We start from the raw sequence: 20,973 nt of genomic DNA, 5'->3' as shown, positions 1-20,973 counted from the left end.
TTAGAATTGTAAAATAAACATCTCCAGGGGAACGCCTGTTGCTGTTCGGCTTCTCATTCTCCTCTCGCCCCCCCCACCCCCCGCCCTTTGACTGGACAGTGTGGGGAGCTCAGTGGCACCCACACTTGTGGGCTCCCTACCCCTCTGTGCCCCGCAGCCCGGGGCGGCTCCAGGATGGCCGCACGTGGCCCGCGCAAGCTGCCGCGCTGCCCGCTGCCCCTCCGATTTTCAGTCACGTTTGTTGAAAGAACAAAAATAACGTTTACATCGATTTAGGCTTTAAAATCCATTTAAAGAGAAATTTCTTTTCCAAGCGAAGGTGGTGAAAAAGTGGAGAAGAAAATCACCTTTGAAAGAAGGCAAGGAAGACAGTGGAAAGTGTTTTGTGATAAAATACACCCCCGTTTCTGCCAATAGCAGTCTCCTTCGACTCATTTCTTGGGTTTTCCCTTATCGGCTTCTGGTGCCTTTGGCTTGTCCTTGTCCTTGTCTTTGTCCTTGTCCTTGTCCTTGTCCTTGTCCTTGTCTTTGTCCTTGTCCTTGTCTTTGTCCTTGTCCTTGTCCTTGTCCTTGTCCTTGTCATCTTTATCCTTTTCTTTTGGCGGAGGAGGAACCAGCACGCTTGTTTTGGTCCTCTTGCCTTTGAAGTGCTTTCTCTGAAGACACATATCTATTAAAGCAAAAAACCCAGCCACGCCAGTCAGGACCTGGAAAAGAAAAGGAGCCTCATTACTTTTGCTCTTCATTCCAAGGCTGGCACATTCCCTTCCTTGATTCTACTTCCTCGCTAGATGCTATTTAACGTTCTGCCCCTCCCCAAGCCCCAGGTTCCTCAGACCCCACCATGTCCACCCCTAACCCTGCCAGAGACCAGGGCTTGGCTGGTCCCCCCGACCTCCTCTTTATTCGGCTTCTCCATCGTCAACATTTACCAACATTTACTTTTAAACCTCACCTTGGTCCCACCATGTTGAGACAAGAAGCCCTTCCCTTTGACAGGGAAATGCACACCTGTTCCCCAAAAAGAGATGAGTTCAGAGCAAGCAAAGAGCCCGGCATGGAAAGCCACTCACCACGGCGATGAAGTAGGGTATCTGCATGGTTTCTCGGCCGTACACGGCGTAGGCGGCAGCCCCCGCCAGGAACACAAAGGCCACCAGGTCGTTGAGGAGGTCCTGAAAGCATGGGAGACGCAGGTCAGCCTTAGACAGCCAGCCCCGCCCAGCTGCTTCCAAAGGCACTGGTTTTCAAACCTCCACCCGACGTGGGCGTGTGTGATTTCTGTATATTAGCTAAAGAAACATATACAGCGGGCTAGGTGGACATACCTGTGCTCCCCCAGCCGGTGTCTTCTGAGCAGAAATGGAGAGCCCAGGATGCTCACCTGTCTTCAGACTTGAGCCTGTGGGGTCACTGGCTCCCTCCCCTACCTTCTCATCTGTGAAATCACACGGTTGGTGTCTAGTTATGGATTTCTTTGTCCCAATACTCATTAAAATAAATGTACAACTATCCAACTTAAAGATGCCCGTCTTGGGGCCCATCCTGCATCATCTGTCTGCTCCCGGGCCAGCCCCCCCACCTCTGGAGCAGGGTGGGCTGCCTTGCTGGCTTTTTCGGACTCTGGTCCCCTACTGGGAGCCTGGCAGCTTCCCTGCCACTCCCCTCTTTGCAAGGCAGCATCACATCCTCCTTCGTGACCCCTCCTCGCCAGCCCCGCAGGCTCAGCCTGCCCTCACCACACACTTACACCCTTCCCGGACTCACGGCACCCAGACGCTCCCAGGCTGGGCAAGGGTGCTGCCTTCCATCCTTCCTTCCCCTCCATTGCCGCCCACTGTCACTCCCCAGACACCGCAAAGGCCAATTTGACCCTGAGAAAGCTCCAAGGCTGGCAAGACAAAGGCAAGCTCTTGAACCAATTCTTCAGGGGGACGATAAAAACAAAAAAAAGAAAAAATAAATTCTTCTGGGAGCCACTAGGTAGGTCGAAATACATAAACACAATTATTTGACAACAAGGTCCATACTGCTACTTCTTGCCCCAGCAAGCTACACCAGGAATGCAGGTCTCCATCTTTACAGCCCAGCTGGGGAAGTGGGGGATGGTAGGAGGGCACGTTAAAATGTCACAATACTCTGACCAAAATTTAGCAGCTCCCTTCTTCATTAAATATTTCTCTAGTTGTTTTTACAGTTTTTATTAGATTCTAAGTTACTGAAAAAGTTAGTCCTGACAGTTTTTTTTTTCTTTTTTTGCCATCTTAATTTTTGGTTTAGTAAAGGGTCTCAGTCCTTATCATTCTGAGTATGTCCTGTCCTTCACACTCTGGAGTCTCTTCGTCTGGAACTCCTTTGCCCATGTGATGGGCTGTCTCACTCCATCCTCCTCGTCTCAGCCTCTCGTATCTGCTTTAATTTTCAGTGCTGTATTCTGAGTACTTCCCCACACCTTTTGGTTCATTAATTCTCTCTTTATCTGAGCCTGTCTGCTTTCTAACCCATCTATTGGCATTTTTATTTGAATAGCTATATTTTCAATTCTTAGACATTATTATGCTTTTATACTTTTAAAACTATGTCTATCCTACATTGCTACTTATCATAACTTGCCAACCCCCAACCAAAACCACTCCAGCTGATTCTAAAGAACATGTAGGGCAATATATAAGATTCTACAAAGGTTCCATGCACTAGGGGAACTTTCCAGAAGCCTACAACCTCCAGTTGGGTCCCTGGACCAGATAAGTCCTGAAACCTAGAGGGCCCATCCTCTCCAGAACTACTTCCATCACTCTACCCTTTATTATTATTGACAGCCTCTTCCAACATGAAAAAGTCAGAATGGCCATAGCCCAAATACTCCTAAAGAGTGGGACAGAAAAATCAAAGGTGATGGTGGAGTTATACAGAGAAGGTAGCGTTTAACAAATGAATATGATTGCTGAATCATTAAATTGATATTTTAGTCTCCAGTTTCTTAGAGCAGCTAGAAGTAAAAACTTAAAATTGTGGAATTGTAACCCAAACCAAGCTCTAAAATCTGTTCTACAACTAATTGTTGTGCTGTGCTTTGAAATTTATTGCTTGTATATATGTTATTGTTCACAAAAAATTAAAAAATGATAAAAGAAATATATACATGTATTCCTTCTAGCTTCCAATGCTTTGGAGCAACTAGAAGGAAACATCTGAGATGATGGTATGGTAGCCCATGACAAACTCTGGGTTCTCTCCTGTAACTACTTGTTGAAGAGTGCTTGGAAACTATTGCTTTTTCCTTTCTTTGCTTTGTATAGACGTTATATTATGCAATAAAAAAGTTTTAAAATGTTTAGAATGTAAAATAAAATTATGTCTGTCCTGCCCTCATAGTGTCTTAAACTCTTTTCTAAGGACTCTTGTTTATATCTTTCATCATCTGTCCTATGGTTTTATATTCTCAGGGTCTAATTTTCCCATTCGTTATGTTTGCTTATTCTTAGTTATGGAGGATTATTTTATTTTTGTGTGTTTTTTTTTTGAATAATAAACTTTGCTTTTAGAGCAGTTTCAGGTTTATGGAAAAATTGAACAGAAAGTGCAGAGATTTCCCATATACTACCCCTCTGGCAGGCACAGTTTCCCCTATTATTAACATCATGCATTAGTGTGTATATTTGTTAACGATTGATGAACCAATATTGATAACAGATTATTAGCTAAAGTCCGTGGTTTGCACTGGGGTTACTCTTTGTGAATACAATTCTTTGGGTTTTGATAAATGCTAATGACATGGATCTACCATTAGAGTGTCAGATGGGATAGCGTCACTGCCTTAGGAAGATGCCCTGGGCTCCATGTCCACGTATTCATCCTCCACCTTCTCTATCCCTAACCCATGGGAGATACTGATTTCTCTTTTTACTGACTCTATGGTTTTGTCTTGTCCACAATGTCATGTAGTTGGAATCATACGGTATGTAGCCTTTTCAATCTGGCTTTTGTTCACTTAGCAATAGGTATTTAACGTTCTGTCATGTTTTTTTCATGGCTTCATAGCTCATTTCAGAGTATTTTTAAAAATCAAGTGATTTAATTAAATCATTAAAACAATGAACAATGCAAGTTCATTGTTGGCAAGCCCCTCCCTTCTTTTTTCTTGTGAGAGTTTCTCCGTTGTGGTTTTTCATTTGTTTCTGCTAAGATTTGCAGGGAAATTGTCAGACTATAAGCAGATCAGGACCAGTTTTTATGCTAATTCCCAGGTGCGAAGGTTTCTAGACCACGTGAGAATTCAAACTCCAAACCGGGACAAAGTACACGCTCAAGGATTCTGGCCTCAGATACGTCATGTGTTTTTCATTTTTCTCCACTGAAAACTCAGGTACATATGAACTTGCTTACTTGTTCCTCTGTGTGGAGGAAGGCATGTGTCTTCTCTGCTCATCTTTTCCCTGAGTGTGCAGTCCTTCCAGGGTACTAGCTGTATGCAGCGTTCTCAGGTTCTAAATGCCCACTTTGGGGTTTAGATGGGACCCATGTCCCCTCCCTGCCCTGAGATTGTATGAAAACCCATACTCTAGGTTCCTGGGACAAGATCACACAGGCCATTCCCTTCACTTCAGCAGCTTATGTGATTGCTGCTTCTGTTTTCCTTGTCTCCCCCTCATTTCTGGCACTTGTGTATTTCACTTTTTTTTTTTTTCTTTTGCCAGCTCACTCATTCAGTTAGGGCAATATAGGTTACCTTTCCCCTAGTATTTTTGGGTAAGTGCAGGAGGAGGATTTTCAGGTGTCATTGTTTTTTCTTTTCTTCTTCTTTTGTTTTAATCTTGTTGGAGCTAAAAGTACCTTCTTAGGGCCCTTAGCTGGGAATTTGTATTCTGCCTGTCCCTTGCTAAAAGTCTTCATTTGATCCTCCTCTCCTTTCTCCCTGTTCTGGGGATCCTCCCTTACCCCATAGGACCTGTGGATCCCTGGGGGCAGGAGTGTAATAAGGGGCTCAGATTATACTGGCAAAATTGGGTTTGAATCCCTTTTCTGCCCTTACTAGCTGAGTGACCTGGGGCAAATTACTTGGCTACTCTGAGCCCTGGTTTCCTTTTATGCAAACTGAGCGGCACAGTGAGCCTAGGGCTCCTGAGGCATGCTGAGAAGGTGGGAAAAGCATGGGGCCTTAGGGTCCTCACCAACGGGCTGGGAGTTAGGTGGGGGTGTCTTGCGATTAGGAGGTAATGGGCAGAGATTCAGTCCACGAGTTGTCATGCACCGCATCACACGCTCTACACTTGTAAATCTCTGCCCCACTCCACCCAGCCGCTGCTTTGCATTGAACATCCTTCTGGGCTAAACGTCCTTCATAGTCACTGGAAACCTAAGGCTGCTTTAGAAATAGTTTTTCAATTTTTTTTGTCTTATCTTACTGATTTATAGGGTGGGGACCTTCCCAGATGGTCCCTCCAGTTAGGTGTGAACTGGCACGGGGGCGTCCCACCCCCAGGAGGGCAAATTCTCACTGCCACCCCCAGGAGGGCTCTCCCGGCTTGATCACCGGGTGGCTACATCCCCCCAACCCCCCACTTGCAGCTGCCGCTGCCCCCACCGGCCGGAAGGTGCTGAGCACAGGCCCTGAGCACAGAAATGGGAGGGGAGGCGCCCCTCTCGGTTCAGTCACTCCGGGACTCTGAGGGAGGAGCTCACGCAGACAGCCCGCAGGCACTGCCCCGGCCCCCACTTACAGAAACGGGCCACAGGATGAAGGGCATGTATCTGTTGATGGCGAAGGTGTAGATGATGATGAAGAAGCTGAAGATGGACAGCTCCATGATGATAATGAGCGGCGGGATGGGGTGAACGCTCGACCCTTGGAACAGGATCAGCGCCGCGATCAAGCAGCCCTGCGGGGAGACACGCGTCTGAGCCGGGGCCAAAGGGGCTCGCCGACTCGGGACCCCTTATGGAGACCCCTGGGGTCACTCCTCCCGCCCCTGTCACCCCCCCCCCCCCCCTCGCTGGGCCCCTGTCCAGAGACACAGCCCAGCTCACCAAGCTCAGGAGCTTGACCTCGGCGTGCCCCATGCTCCAGAATTCAAAATTGCTGTCTTTGAGTTCCCACCGGTACCGCCGACACCCTTTCCTTGTGCCCACTTGATCCTTGGGCTGTGGCAACTTTTGCTTTCCGGCATCCTTATCCTTATCCTTGTCCTTATCCTTGTCCTTGTCCTTGTCCTTGTCCTTGTCCTTGTCCTTCTTGTCATCGGGCGGCTCCCCTGGTTTGCCCGCGGGCGGGGGTGCGGGTGGCGGGGCCTTGGCCTTGGCCTTGTCAGCCATTGCTGTGTCGAAGTCCTCAGCTTTTCAGGGCCCGCCCACCCTGTCTTGCTGTCCCCGGACAGGCCTGGCCTGCGAGAGCCGGGTGCCCACCGACCTGCTCCGAGGCCGCCCTCAGCCAACCGCCAGGCCCTGCGAATGCCAACGCCTGTGCCCCCTCGGCGCGCGGGGCCTCCCTGCTCGGGTCCCCCTTCCGCGCAGGGCCCCGCCTGCTCCTCCCACCGCCCACGAGGGGTCCCGCGGCCCCGGCGCACCTGCGCGCCCTCCCCTCTCCTCCCACGTCTGCCCAGAGCTCCCCTCCCGGTCCTAGCGAGGCGGGGTGCGGTAGCCCCAGGACTCCCCAGGCTCCCGCCGCCGGGACCCTCGCGTGTCGGAGCGGTCCCGCGGCGCGGCTGGCTCCCCGGGGCCTCTCCCCTCGCCAGGCCACCCCGGGCAGCCGTAGCCATGTCCTTCGCCCCGGGGACGCAGCACCGTGTGCATAAAACGGCAACGCGACGTTTACACAAGGCAACGCGAGGAAGCAGAATTGTTCCCGATTTAGCAGTTCTGATTTTATGGTTGCACGTGGGCCGCGATGGGTGACAGCATCCGAGCTCAGCGATGGCCCTCCTGGGTTTCAGGGGGCAGAGACACGTGCATCCCTGCGCGTTCCCGGAGGGACGCCTGCTTTTGGGAACCGCTGGTTTTGAATCTGACTTCCAGCAATCTTTTCACGCTCGTCCTCATCTTCTTGGTGACCATGAGTGCGTCGAGCAGACACACGATTGTCGCTGTGAGACACAGGCACTGTCAGACACAAGACCATATGTGGAAGGAAAGGTGGGGTTACTTTGCAGCTCTGCAGCGCTCTCTTGTCCCTGTCCCTATCTTGGGAGGGAGCTTTGGGTGGCTTTCTTTTCTCCTCTGACCCTCTGCTACCCTTGTGGTCTGTTCAGCTGACTGTGCAGGCCCATTCTGCCTTTCCCAGTGGAGAGAAAGGGGTTTTGGAAATGGTGGTCTTACTCCAGCAGTGGCCTCTCCCGATGCCTGAGGCACCAGGGAAGGACCTGGGAAGGGCAAAGACCCTAGGGCTGGAGGTAGGGCTGAGGTCCTTCCAAAACTTCTGGTTAGCAGGGACTTGGGTTGTATTTGAAAGGGCAAGAAGAAGTTCCCAAGGGACTCAATTGGAAGGAGGGGAACTCTAGGCAGTAGATGGGGTATCCAACGAATTTGGTGTGTCTGAGACCTCTGGAGCCAGTGAGGGAAGGGCAGAGTTGAGACTGGAGAGGTATGAGATCTGAAACTCTACTTAGGGAGCACAGGGGCCAGGGGTGAGGGTCAGTGTGAGACTCACAAAGCTCACTTGCAGTGGCTGGACAGCAAACCAGGCTGGAGGCAGGGAGAGTTGAGGGGGAGTGGGGAGGCTACTGCCCTCCAGGTGAGAATTGATGGAGACCTGGGGTGCAAGCTCCTGGCGCACAGGACTGGGAGCTGAGCTAGCAGATGAGGACCAGCAGCCCACAGCACCCAAGATGCCTGGTATTCAGCTGCACCTGCTTGACCTGAACGCCTCTCTTTATGGTCACTTGTCCCTGGCTGCTTAAGGAAACGTTCCTAGGTAGGTCTTGCCCCAGCTGTTCTGTGAGCTCCCCCAGGGAAGGCACTCTATCCCCAGCACCAAGGTCAGGCCTGGCAGCAGAACTGACAAATATGTATATATATTGATTATGGGATGAATTCATATAACAAACATTTTTTTCTGGATTAATTTCTGTTGCTGTTATTTAACTTCTTGAACCAAAGTCTTGATCTCCACCCCATCCCCATCTTCCCAGCATTTAATCTGCCACTACCTGTGCTCTTCCATGTGACGAGTGTGTGAGTCCCCATTTGTCCCAGGCTTGTGACCCCGGCGAAGGTATTTAACCTCAGCTTCCATGTGTAAAAATGAGTGTTGTAAAGATTAAGGAAGAATGTGCCTTCTCTGGTGTGGAGCACATACTTGGTACTTCAAATGTGACACTTTCCATCCTTCCTTCCTTTCTTAATCGGCTTGGTTACTCACTTTTTTTTTTTTTTTTTTGACAATGCTCTCTTTTCATCTGCCTTTAAAATGTAATCCTCTAGGCCAGAATTAAAGACCTTTATAGATAAGAACATCTTGTTGCAGTATTTCAAAAATAAGTGTACAATTCTCAAAAGGGTTCAACAGCTCTTGTTTTTGTACCTGTTTGGAGAATGGGTGTTAGAATGAAGATTTTGACATTTTCTGAAGAAGGCAGTGCAAGTAAGAGACAGGATGGTGGTGGGGATTTTGTTCTGTAAGTAAATTCACCATGGTCTGCCAGTTTCCCTTTTCAAAGAGTCTTATAATTCTGATCTTAAACGGAGTCATGAAGGCCTCTACTTACCCCTCCAACAAAGAATAAATGCCTTCTTTTCCTTTCTTGCATTGCCAAGATGGCAACTATCAAAAGGAACACAGCTGTAATGAAACTGTTGATAAGATCCTGTAATACAGAATTGAAACTGGTCAACTTTATGTGAAAATGGAATTTCAAAAATATGTGTAAATTGTTCAATTACCCATCTAAGGATAGATGCCTCTTAAAAACTTTCCTTTTGATTAAGATTAGAAGGAACTTTCAGAGGCATAATTCTTATATCTTCCAGAGACATGAGTTTATATTATTTTAAGGTTCGAAATAGGACTTTGTCTTCAGAAATGGGCCTAATTTCATTAAAGAACAACATTTAAAAAAGAACTGACAATTCTGTTTCTTAAACTTTTCTGTCATATTTTCCTTAAAGGGAAGAGAAAAATGATCATGAAAAAGTCTTTAGACTTGTTTTTAGTCTTGAGCTCTCCATAAATATTTTTTAAAGTCTTATATTTTAAATAATTGGTAAATTCTGTGTTCTATTCCATATACATTGGTTTAAAAAATGAAATATTAGATTAGTACTTTAAATACTAATTTAACTCCACTCCCAGATCTGCAGTTAAAACTGACACTCTGGAAGTGGGCCATATGTATTCTGTGGCTTTACATGTCCCAAGAATGCCTGAACCCATTTGAGGGCCAGGCTTGATATTTTAGAGTGAATGGCTGGGTCATGGCCAGAGTTGAGTCTGCCCTGACATTAAGAAGCTGTTTTGTGTCCTTCACTCTGGATTTTAGTATTGGGTTCTTTAACTCCTGGTCCAGTCTGTTCCATTATGTGCTGAAATGAAAGGTCAAGGATGAGCTGGTGGGGTTGCCCTTCTGAGTGTGAGCAGAGGCTGAGCTCTGGTAGCAGGGAGTAGGGGAGAGGCAGAAGCCCAGGGTGGGGTAGTCCCCACCATGACCTTTGAACCTTTCTTTACATCTTAATGTTATGATTTGATAGTGGCAGCCAGTTTGGTGCACCAGCCAAATAGCAAGGAGACTTGCCATCCTGGATACATACTAATAATTGCTGATTCTAATGGACTCTTCATGTGCCAAGTGTTTCCCAGTCATTATCTCTTTTAACCCTCACAAGCATGCACCAAAGTCAGTATTTTTGTTACATTCATTTTAAAGAGCATAAAATGGAGGCATAGACAAGTTTATTCAGTCACCTAAGGTTGTCAGGGAGTGCAGTCTGAATTTAACTCACTTTTGTCTCCTATCAGGGACACCCAAATAAGGAGGAAATGATCCTAGGCTGAAAGTGTGGCATCCATTTTTGGCATTTTCTGTGAAACGGGTCATGGAAGATCAAGTTGGAACGAAACAAAGAAAAGACTGTTTTTTGTTAACTCTTTTGCTTTGCTTGTTTGCAGATGTGTGACCTAGGCATGTTTTAATCCCCCTCATATAATTTTTAATACGGGGATAATGCTTGGGATTGGAGTGATCTGAGGATGATTGGCATAATGAATCTCAAAGCATCTGATCAGTTATCTTACATCTAGTGGGTGGTAGGAGTGCATCAAAATGGAGACGTGTGTTTTCTGCCCTCAAAATGTGCAATCTTCTGCAAACCCTGAGGGTTCTTCTGTTGGGGCTGGTGAGCAGGAGCCCTACCTTGGACTGGGAGGGGAAGGACACTAATGTCTAACCGCTTTGGTGTCCCACCAGACAGGCCCCCTGGAGCAGGGCTGGTGGGAGTTTTGCGGTAAGTCCCAGCAGGGTCCTGCTGGCTGAGCCCAAGTTCTGCCCACTGGGCAGGCCTGACTGGGGCAGGTACAGCCATTTGCAGCTTTGCAAGAAGTTTAGCACTTGAGGACTGTGCAAACCAAGATATTCAAAGATGTGAACATGGGCTTTTTCGACTAAGAAACAGAGTGCCAAATAAAAAAAATCAAAGTTAATTAGTTACGGTCATATAGAATTTGGGTCCTTGAGACTTTGGATAAAAGCACATCAATAAAGATATTAATAAATCAAACACGAATCAGGCCTAGCTAATCTTTAACTTCCTGTCATAATTTCCTCTCTTCATCCGATGGCCATTCTAGTTTACTCTCATTGTTAGTCCCAAAGAAGTGATCTCCTGACTGCTCCTCGGAGCTAAGGTTTGCCTTGCAATAGCTTTTCCTGAGCACTTACTATGTGTCACGCACTATGCCAAGGTGTTAATATGTAATCTCATTTGATTCTCACAACAAACACATTATTCCCACTTTACAGATGGGTAAGTAACTTGCCCAGGTTTCCTCAGCCTGTAAGTGGATATGAGCCCCGACAGTCTGACTTGAGTGCCTGAGGGCCTCCTTCCTGACCAACCCCCGTCTCCTTTTGCCTTCCACCCAGAACATCTTGTTGGCCTCATCTAGACAGAGAATGGTTCTTTCTGATGGGGGTTGGGGGGGAGCTGGGGAGAGTGTGTAAAATTGCAGCTGAGCCTTGCCATGTGCGGTAGGACTTCTGGTTTCCCCAGGAGCGTAGGCCACTAGCTGTCCTCACTCATACTCTTTTTCTTTCTCTGTAGACTAAATATGCTGTTAACTCAAGTAGCCTCCTCTGGCTAAAATGAGAGGTGGGTTTCTTACTTGGCTAGTATCTCTTCATAATTTCTCAAAACCCTTCTCTGAGATATACATACACAATTGCATGGAACGATAACTGGGGAAAGAAAAAGACGTTTTAATAGCAAATGCTTACTTTCACAAATAACTGAACATTAGGAAAAAAGTCAACATTGACAATTTGTTTCACAAAGTATGGTATTTGAAATAGGAATTTACGTACAGCCAACTTTGTTATCTCATATTCAGCTAACTGCAACTTTCATCGGTTTCATTCATGCCTGGAATTGTTCAAACACATAGCACAGCCTTGTCGGAAACTGTCAGACTGCGCTTTCCATCAATCCTATTTCAGTAGGATATTCTAAAGCCTCTTTTAAAAAAGAAAGTGTAACGGCATTGCTGCTACTTTCAGAAATATCATTTCTAAAGAGTTTCAGTTTAAAATGTAGTTCATTATATTCATTTAAAAAATTGCTTTCTGTTGGCAAAGACATTTGCTTGACCAGAACTCAACGTTTCTCTGACCATGCTGGATATAGGCCCATTATAGGCTTCTCAGAAGACAATTATTCTAATTCATACTTTTCATGGGTATGTTGACAGATGACACTAGACTAGGATGGGTGAAGTCACTAACTTTAGAAATGAAGACAATGACTCCACCAGAGTGGCATGGGGAAATCTTAGTTTTGCTAATTCTGATGCATAATCATGCTGTCAGGAAAGGGACAGGCGCTGAGAGAGGGACCTGCCTCCTCCCCATGGCTGTCTTCACAGAAGAGGGCAGCTGACCCCCAAAGTCTGGTCTGCGGGTTCCCGAGCTCAGGTTCCTTCATCTGCACAGACAAGGAGGCCCTGCCAAAGTATGGTCCCAGAGCCCACCGATCTCAGCAGGTTACCTGCACCCGAGGCCAGTACTCATCGAAGCTGCCCCGTTGGGGTCTGAGGCCCAGATTTGTCAGACTTCTTACCTGTCCTCCTGCTGGGACCCTGACCCCCAGCCCTTGGTCAAACAAGAATGGAAAGAGGGGAACAGGGGAGTCTACCCTTGGGTGAAACTTTCAGGAAATCATTTAAAATCAGTACTCATTTCCCTACTCCTATTCCTCCTGTATCTGTCTGGAGAGAAGGGATGAAAGGGAGGAGCAGCTGTGCATGCCGGACCCCTCTAGTCTGGTGGGAGGCCTAGAAAATTCCAGTACAAAAGGGGGTGGTGTGTTCTGTGGCTTCCATACGGACCTTTTGATAAGGTCCCAGGAGACTCTTGCAGTTTGATGACAACATATCCCCAAGACTGTCCACTCTGATGTGCCAAGGAATCCCCTCCTAAACATCAACTTTCTCCCTAAGTAAGCATATTTCCTGCCACGTCAAAGCCCCCCTAATACCACCGAATGGTAGCTACTCCTTGTCTGAGCAACCTTTTATGTACACGTCCTCCAACTCATGGACTCTGAAAGGGCAGATTGGAAAGGAAGGGACTGGACAGGGGAAGAGAACACCGCTCAGGGCCTGTTTCGGTGGGCCTTTTCCCCAAACTTTCAAGTCAAATAGGTGACCCACCCTCTGGCCAACTGCGTGGTTGTCCAGTATGTACACTGCGAGTTACTGGGGCATCAGGATGACTGGGCAACCTTCCTGGTGAAACACTTTTCCTAATATGGAGCTCCTGGACGCTCACCTGGCATGTCCATGTGCTGTGCCAGTCCCGGCCCATGCTCCAGAGGAAAAGAGCAAGAAAAGGCCGGGACCTTGATTACTGTCTGGGCTCCCATCACCATCCAAAGAAGAGAGGACGCTCTTGCCTGGCTTTATCAGTCAGCCAAAGGCCTGTAACTCCAGAACAGCCAGCCTGAGTGTCCCATGATCACTGTGGAAACAGGGCCTCTCATAGGACCCTCACTCATGGCTGCACGCTCAAGAGACCCCAAATCCTGCTTCTGTCCGGGACACTTCCTGGACACTCCCCTGCACCCCGCAGAAGAGATGCTCCTTGGCGGCCTTCCTGCTCTGCGGTTATGGCTCTGGCCTCCAGACCACAGCACTGACCACGGTGCTGTGGGACCCTGTGTTCCCCACCCCGACCCCTGACGGCCTGAGCATGTCCACCTGAAGAACCAGTCACCTTTGCCTCCATGTGTTACGAAAATCACGAGGAAACAGGAGAAGACGCAGAGAACATAAAATTTAGGGGACCTGAAGAGGACACAAAGGCATAGTCCAGCTCAGCTTCTTGCCTCCAGGGAGGGCACAGGGCGGAGGTAGGAGGTGGGGGTGGAGAAAGAGACCATCACGAAGCAAGGGGACAGGAAACCTGGGGAGTCTGGGCTTTAGATTCCGACTGACCTGGGCTGGAATCTGAGTTCCCACGCTTCTGGGATGTCGGGGGGGGGGGGCCCTTTCTTCTCTTTAATGCTGTGGGCTTATCTGTTAAATGGGGGTGGGGGTGACTACAACCTCGCTGGGTTGTTGTGAGGATTAAATAAGGTAACATATGTAAAAGTATCTGGCACATGGTATGTGCTCAAAAAACGGTTACTTTACCTTCCCTTCTGGAAAATTTCCATGGACAGAGATTTTAGTTTTCCCTCAGAAAACTCTCCATGGTTCTAGCTCTCCAATTAAAGTTGCTCCTATTTTGCCTTGTCTGCGTCCTTTTGCTTGGCACTCTGTGGGACAGAGAGAGCGCAGCAACCTTTTTCAGAAAATTCCTCATGAGCCTCAAGAAAATATCCAAGTTTTAACTTGATTGTAACTGATACACCTTAAGGTTAGTAAAAGGTACAATAAGGAAGTGGGATGTAGAAGAGGCCAGAGCTCCCAGTTTGGGTTGTTCACCGCGGAGGAGGACAATACAGGCACCCAACTACCTTATGGCCTCTGATGGGCTGTTGTTCTCTCTGGACCTCTCTTCCTGAAGGTATATTTTGTGACTATCACTGTGCTATTGGTTTTATGTGCATTTTGAATGTTGCAGGAATTCTATGAGGCAGTTATCATCACCACATTTGTCCTTCTCTTAACTTCACGGAAGGGGAAACTGAGTCTGAAGCTAGTAGGATGGCAGGACCCGGCATGGCCCCCTGACCATTTCTGGACAAAACCCGTGTTCCTAACCAAATGCCGTACTGCCTCGGAGTCTGGAGAGGGTATAGATCCGCAGGCTCCACAATAAACAGGCTTTCCCCAAAACCCGAGGATTAGCTTTGACAATTTTTGCAATTGGTAAAGAATGTGAAATTCTGGAAAAAGCTACAGAAGGAGGCTGTGCATTGTCCTTTCCCAGGGGTACTCCACCAAACGGCACCCCTTTGGGGATATGGACTCTTCAACACACATGAGAAGTTTTACTCCTAAAACCTTTCGGGTTATGCGTGACAATATTCTACAACTGTTATGTCAACATTTGCTTTTGGGGTGGCTGTTTGTAATGTTAGGGTTGTCTGAAATGCAGTTGTTTGAAAAGCAGGAGACTGCACAGGCTTTTGCAAGCAATGGGTGAGAAACGTTTTTACCTACTGAATGCACTAATTAAAAGTTTCTTTAGGACAAGCTAAAAAGTATCATGAGTTAAGTTGCTACGAGGATCTGGGCTTCACACCCTGAGCCAGAAGGCTGTGTGTTGTGTGTGTTGGCTGTCCTGCAGATTATGGGGTCCAATGTCTCTTCCTGCATCTGAGGCTGCTTTCTCCCTGGGATCAGGGCTGAGAGATGGCTCTTCTGTTTTCACTATGAGGAGAGCCTTTACTCTGGGGCTGAGGGAAAAGCTTATATTTAAATTATGAAATTGAACACTTACAAGTAAGGGCCAGTGTAAACAAGTCAGCAAGTGGTGAAGGGTTACCATATATATTAGAATGAAAAAAAGGACGATGCAGATTTCCAGAACTGTGATTGCTATATACGATTCGTGGGCTTGGATGATGATGAAACAAGCTAATGCTCCTATGAGAAGACCCTGCAATAAAAGAAACAGGATTTGTTTTAGTGTACATGATATTAAAAAAAAAACTACCACAGAGTGTCACATTGTAAATCTGGTTGTATTGCAATTGCCTGTATAGTTTTGAACATACATTTTATTTTTTAAATTTCTTATATTTTTAGGAAATAAAATAATACGCATAGTAAAAATGCACAATGTTTAAAAAGGTAAAAAAAAAAGTTTATTTCTCTTCTCTCAATCCAATGCTAGTCTTTCTTCCTAAAACTAACCACTGTTGACAGTTTATATTTCATACCAGAAGGAAGTAGACATACACATTTATTAAAGGAAAATAGTCTCTAGCCCAGCATATGTATTATAAATATTTCTTCCCTTTGTCATTTGCCTTTGGCACGGTTTGTGACTTTTTTTTTTTTCACTTCAGGAGTTTAAAATCATTTTGAAGTCAAATTTGTTTTGGGTCCTGCTTACAAACATAACATTTAAAATTTTTCATTTCTTAGAAATTAATTTTGAAGGAGTGAGGTAGAGATACAGCTTTCTTTCTTTCCAAACAGTTGCTAATTATCCCAAAAGCATTTATTGCGAAACATCAATATTTTTCTCACTGATCTGACATCCAGCCTCTCAGATGTATTTGGGTCTCTTTCGCGACTCTGTTTTCTTCCATTGAGTTGCCGATTTCTTCTCTAATACTTGCTAAATTATAGCCAAATCTGTTTTATATTGGCCTCCCCTGTCATGATTCTTTCTCTGACTGTTTATGTCTCCCATGCTTGTTTTGGACAAATACCCCAAATTAAGCCTTCTGGCATTTTCATTGGAATAGCATTTAATTAATAGATAAATTTGGAAAGATATAAAATTTAGTCTTCCTAGCTGTTCTAGTTTGTTAGCTGCCAGAATGCAATATACCAGAGACAGAATGGCTTTTAACAAGGGGAATTTAATGAATTGCTAGTTTACAGTTCTAAGGCTGAGAAAATGTCCCAGTTACAACAAGTCTATAGAAATGTCCAGTCAAAGGCATCCAGGGAAAGATACCTTAGTTCAAGAAGGCCGATGAAGTTCAGGGTCTCTCTCTCAAGTGGAAGGCATGTGGTGAACACAGTCAGGGCTTCTCTCTCAGCTGGAAGGGCACATGGCGAACATGGCGTCGTCATCTGCTAGTTTTCTCTCCTGGCTTCTGGTTTCATGAAGCTCCCCAGGAGGCGTTTTCCTTCTTCATCTCCAAAGGTTGCTGGCTCGTGGACTCTCTGCATCTCATGGCTACATCGTTTTGCTCTCTCTGAATCTCTTATTCTCCAAAATACTTCCTCTTTTATAGGACTCCAATAAACCAATCAAGACCCACCCAAATGGGTGGAGACATGTCATCCCTTAATCCAGTTTAACAACCACTCTTGACTAAATCACATCATCCAGGGAGATGATCTCATTACAGTTTCAAACATACAGCATTGAATAGAGATTATTCTACCTTTATGAAATGGGATTTATATTAAAACATGGCTTTTCTTAGGGGGCATACTTCCTTTCAAACCAGCACACTAGCCAAGAAGACAGTATGCCTTTCCAGTTATTTTAGTGCTTTTTAAAATACCTCTCAGTAGTTTAAAAGTTTTTTTTAATATAGATATTTCATGATGTTTTATCATTGTTTTAAAGAGAAATATTTTCTTATATTTTAGCAGTTTATTGGAAAGCTTTTCATGTATTTATAAAAATCTATGTCACCTGACTAAATTAACTTGTTTTGAAGTGTTTTCCAGTTGACCTTGGGTTTTTAAAATGTACATCTTATCAGTTGCAAGAAATGATATATTTTGCTGCTTTTTAAAAATATTCTTATTTATTTCTTCCTGTCTAGTTGTGATGACTGGTAGTCCAGAAAAATATTGAAGGGCATCCCTTTTTACTCTTCATTTTTATGGAATGTTTAATTAAGTACAATGCTGACTTCTTGTTTGAGCTGTTTATTTTTATAATGTCAATGAAATATTTATCTGTTTTAGTCATATCTCTTTCTTTTTTTGCAATCAGGAATTGATGTTGAATTTTTTCAGATGTGTTCTCTATTTGATGTAACTGCATATGTTTTCCTCTTTTTATTTATATTATTTTAATAGGGTCCTAATATTGAAACATCCCTATGTTCCATCTTCATTGTATATTTTTAAAAATACTGAATATTTTCTTCAAGAATTTAACATTTTTTGCTTTATTACAAGTGAGCTCTCTATTTAGTTTTCTTTTTCTGAAGTCAATCAGATTTTAATACGAGTGCTATGCTGCCTTTACAAAAATAAGTCAGAAAAATAATTCAGAATTTTTCTTTATTCTTTAAAAACATTTGAATTATATCAGAATTGCATCACATGAAATTTTGAAAGAGTTAACCTGTGAAAAAGTCTAGGCCTGATACATTTTTGGAAGGTAACCATTAGATAATGTTCTCATTTTCTTCTGTGTTTATATTGGTCTGCTTAAATTTTCCTCTATTTTGAGGTCAGTTTTGGTAATTTTTATTTTCTTTGAAAATCATTTAATCAAAATATTCAAAGTACTCTTGTGGATTCTTTCAATTTCATTTGTATTTGTGATTATTTTCCCTTTCTTTTTCCTAATTTTTAAGTAAATGTCCTCTCTATTTTCTTGATTATGTTAGCTAGTGGTTCACCAATTTTATTGGGTCTTTCAAATGACAGTTCTTGTATTTATAAATTCTATTAGTTTGTTTGCAATTTTACATTTCCACTATTATCTTCATTGCTTCCTCCTTTCTGTATTCCTTAAGTTTATCTCTTAAAGAGTTGGCAGCCTTTGTCTTACATGTATTTATTCTCATTTAATTGTTTAAGGTTATGAATTTTCTTAGTGCAGCTTTAATTGTATCTGATAGCTTTTTATATGCAGTGTTTACATATGCAGCATTTTAGTAATTGTTTATTAGTATTCGGGAATTGTAAAAATATCTTCTTTGATTTAAGGTTTAAGAGTTCCTGCAGTTTTACTAACTTTTTGTTATTAAATTTCTAGTTTAATGAATTATAGTCAGAAAATGTAGGCTGTACTAGTTTTGCAATTGTTTTTGTTAAGTTACTACTACACAGTTACAAGGCCCACTGTAAGTGCAACCATACATAATTGCTTTTATTTATTTATTTAATTTTTCTTTTTTTCATGGGCAAGCACAGGGAACTGAACCCAGGTCTCCCGCATGGCAGGCAATAACTCTGCCTGCTGAACCACTGTGGTCTGCCCCATAATTGCTTATAAATTGGATTGGAATCCAGGATTTATAATTTATATCACCACCTTAATGTTATAGCTGATCAATTTTCTTTTTGGTGCTTAAGAGTGTGAGAAAGCCATAAATTTTTGAAATGTAATACCATGCAACCATTAAAAATTAAAAATTATTGAAATATATTTATAGATATGAAAATGTTGGGGTATTAAGTAAAAAACATAGATGAATGTACCATATGATCACATTTAGGTCAAAGAAATGTGCATGTATACAAACATGTACATAAATCAACAAACTCATACATGGAGACATATATGGAAGGATATACACCAAAATGTTAACAGTGGCTCCCTATGAATAGTGCTATTATGGGCAATTCTTGTTGCTTTTTTTTCATATCTGTATTTTCTAATTTTTCTACAAGAAGTATATTCTATTTGTATAGTTAAAAAAGGTAACAAAAATATCTTGAGAAAGAGGATCACTCATAATTCCACCACCTGAACATAGCTGCTTCCTTTTTGTAAATTATCTTCTAGTCCCATCCACAGAAGGATATGTCACATAGGTGTAATCATAGTATACATATTTTACTTCTCCTAGAAATTTCTTAACTGTTTCCGTGTTTCGTGCCTTTGTTATTATTAGTAAGTACATAATATGCTATTGCCTTAGTGATCATTAATTTACTAAATCATATCCCAAGCCTTTAAATTGTTTCTTTTTTTAAATTTTATTATTTTATTTTTTTAATTGACAAGCCAAAACAACATACAAACAGGAACATTCTTTACATACAAACATTGCATACATGGTGTACAACGAATGGCTCACGATATCATCACATAGCAGTATATTCATCACCATGATCATTTTTTAGCACATTTGCATAAAAAAGAAATAAAAAAAGAAAAACTCATACATACCATATCCCTTACCCCTCCCTCTCATTGATCACTAGTATTTCCCTCTACCCAATATATTTTAACCACTGCTCCCCCTAATTTTTTTTCTATACCCCTTACCACTCCCTTTCATTGACCATTAGTATTTCAATCTACTCAATTTGTTTTAACATTTGTTCCCCCCATTCCTGGTCTTTAAATTGTTTCTTAAAAAAAAAAAAAAACTAGTGCAAATGGTACTCCACTGATAGTTTTACACATAATTTCTGTCTTTATTGAATAATCTCCTTAAGGAAGTCTCAGGAATGGAATTGTTGGGTCAAAAAGACAGGACCATATGTCACATGGCTGTCTCTTAACGCTTTACCAAGGCATATTAATTCAAATGCCATCAACAGAGTAGAAGGGTACAGATTTCACCAGAACCTAACAACTAGATATTATCATCAAACTCCATTTTTTCAAATTTAAGAAATGCAAAACAGTTGGCCTGTGTTGTGGTTGCTCTAATTAAATCAACTGGATTTATCAATCATGAATAATCAAGGACACTAATGTGCTGATTGACAGTTCAGTTAGCCAGTTAATAAAAAACCCAAGACGTGGAACTGGTTTGTCTGGAAACCCAACCTAAAAATACTTTAAACTCCTCTACTAGGCACACTGGGGAGAGGAAAATACATACAGACAAAGTAAAAGCTATACTCCCCCATAATCAACACTGTTTCGGAAAGGACCAAAAGCAAGCAAGGAAGCAAGCCAAATTTAGTAGCAAGGGCTCAGTGTGTGAGGGGTGGGGATGGGGAGGAGGAGAAGTGTGGCAAAGAGATGGGAGTGACCGGGGAACCCGGGGAGCTTCCCGCAGGTGGCCCGCCTGGGCCTCAATCCCGGAGGCCGCGGCCGACCCGCGCGTGTGCCCAGCCAGGCCACCAGCTCTCCGCTCACCAGCCTCAGGATCTTCAACATTCCGGTGGGCGAGAAGAAAAAGTGCTTGACGCTGTCCCTGTATCTGTCCGGGACTTTGGCTCGTTCCTCGGCACGCTTTTTGATGTCCTCCTTTGCGGTCTTCGGAGGGTGCGGTGTAGAGGGCGCCCGGGATCCGGGGCGCGTCCTGGGGCGTCCTGAGGCCGTGGACCGCGAGGATTTGACAGAGCTCACCGACTGGCCGCGGTGCGCCTTCAACGCGGAACGCTCGGAGCGAACCGGACGCGACTGTCGGTCCGAGCGCCTGGAGCTTACCGGACGCACCTTCTGTACGGGATGCACCGAGCCCAGGGGGCGCTCCGCGGGTCCCGGAGGCGCTGAAGGCTGCGGTGGCTGGGGGGTCAGCGGTTGCGTAGATTCCTGTGCATTGGGCGCCCCGGTGGTGTATTGGAGGACCATGGCTGGCCCCGCGGCTCTGAGTCAGCACCGCGGCTGCTGGCTCTCGGCTGGGAACCCCCGTCGGCGCCAACGGCTGGCGGCCACCCGTGCCTCGCGCGCACTCCCAGCTCTCACCGCCCACGGACGGCCGTGCCCGCCCACCCCCCTCGCAGCCACTCGCGCCGCTACGCTGCAGTCTAACTTGGAGACGCAAAGTCTC

General features: G+C 44.7%; 2 protein-coding genes across 2 annotated transcripts; both read right to left on the bottom strand.

Annotated features, from left to right (window-relative positions):
- Positions 1-271: 271 nt before the first annotated feature.
- On the bottom strand, positions 272-6,477 carry CMTM2 (CKLF like MARVEL transmembrane domain containing 2). Its single transcript, XM_077132641.1, has 4 exons — positions 6,028-6,477; positions 5,721-5,879; positions 1,074-1,175; positions 272-707 (listed from the first exon to the last, which is right to left on the bottom strand). The coding sequence occupies exons 1-4, from the start codon at positions 6,310-6,312 to the stop codon at positions 432-434; spliced, it is 822 nt and encodes a 273-aa protein (XP_076988756.1). The 5' UTR covers positions 6,313-6,477; the 3' UTR covers positions 272-431.
- Positions 6,478-6,810: 333 nt separating this feature from the next.
- On the bottom strand, positions 6,811-20,858 carry CMTM1 (CKLF like MARVEL transmembrane domain containing 1). Its single transcript, XM_077132636.1, has 4 exons — positions 20,337-20,858; positions 15,087-15,245; positions 8,700-8,798; positions 6,811-7,095 (listed from the first exon to the last, which is right to left on the bottom strand). Exons 1-4 carry the CDS (start codon positions 20,772-20,774, stop codon positions 6,904-6,906), a joined length of 888 nt encoding a protein of 295 aa, XP_076988751.1. The 5' UTR covers positions 20,775-20,858; the 3' UTR covers positions 6,811-6,903.
- Between the last annotated feature and the right edge of the window lie 115 nt (positions 20,859-20,973).

This window comes from Tamandua tetradactyla, chromosome 16, assembly GCF_023851605.1.
Source record: "Tamandua tetradactyla isolate mTamTet1 chromosome 16, mTamTet1.pri, whole genome shotgun sequence".
NCBI lineage: Eukaryota > Metazoa > Chordata > Mammalia > Pilosa > Myrmecophagidae > Tamandua > Tamandua tetradactyla.
The sequence above is the reverse complement of the archived record's forward strand: the minus strand, read 5'-3'. Positions and strand labels throughout refer to the sequence as shown.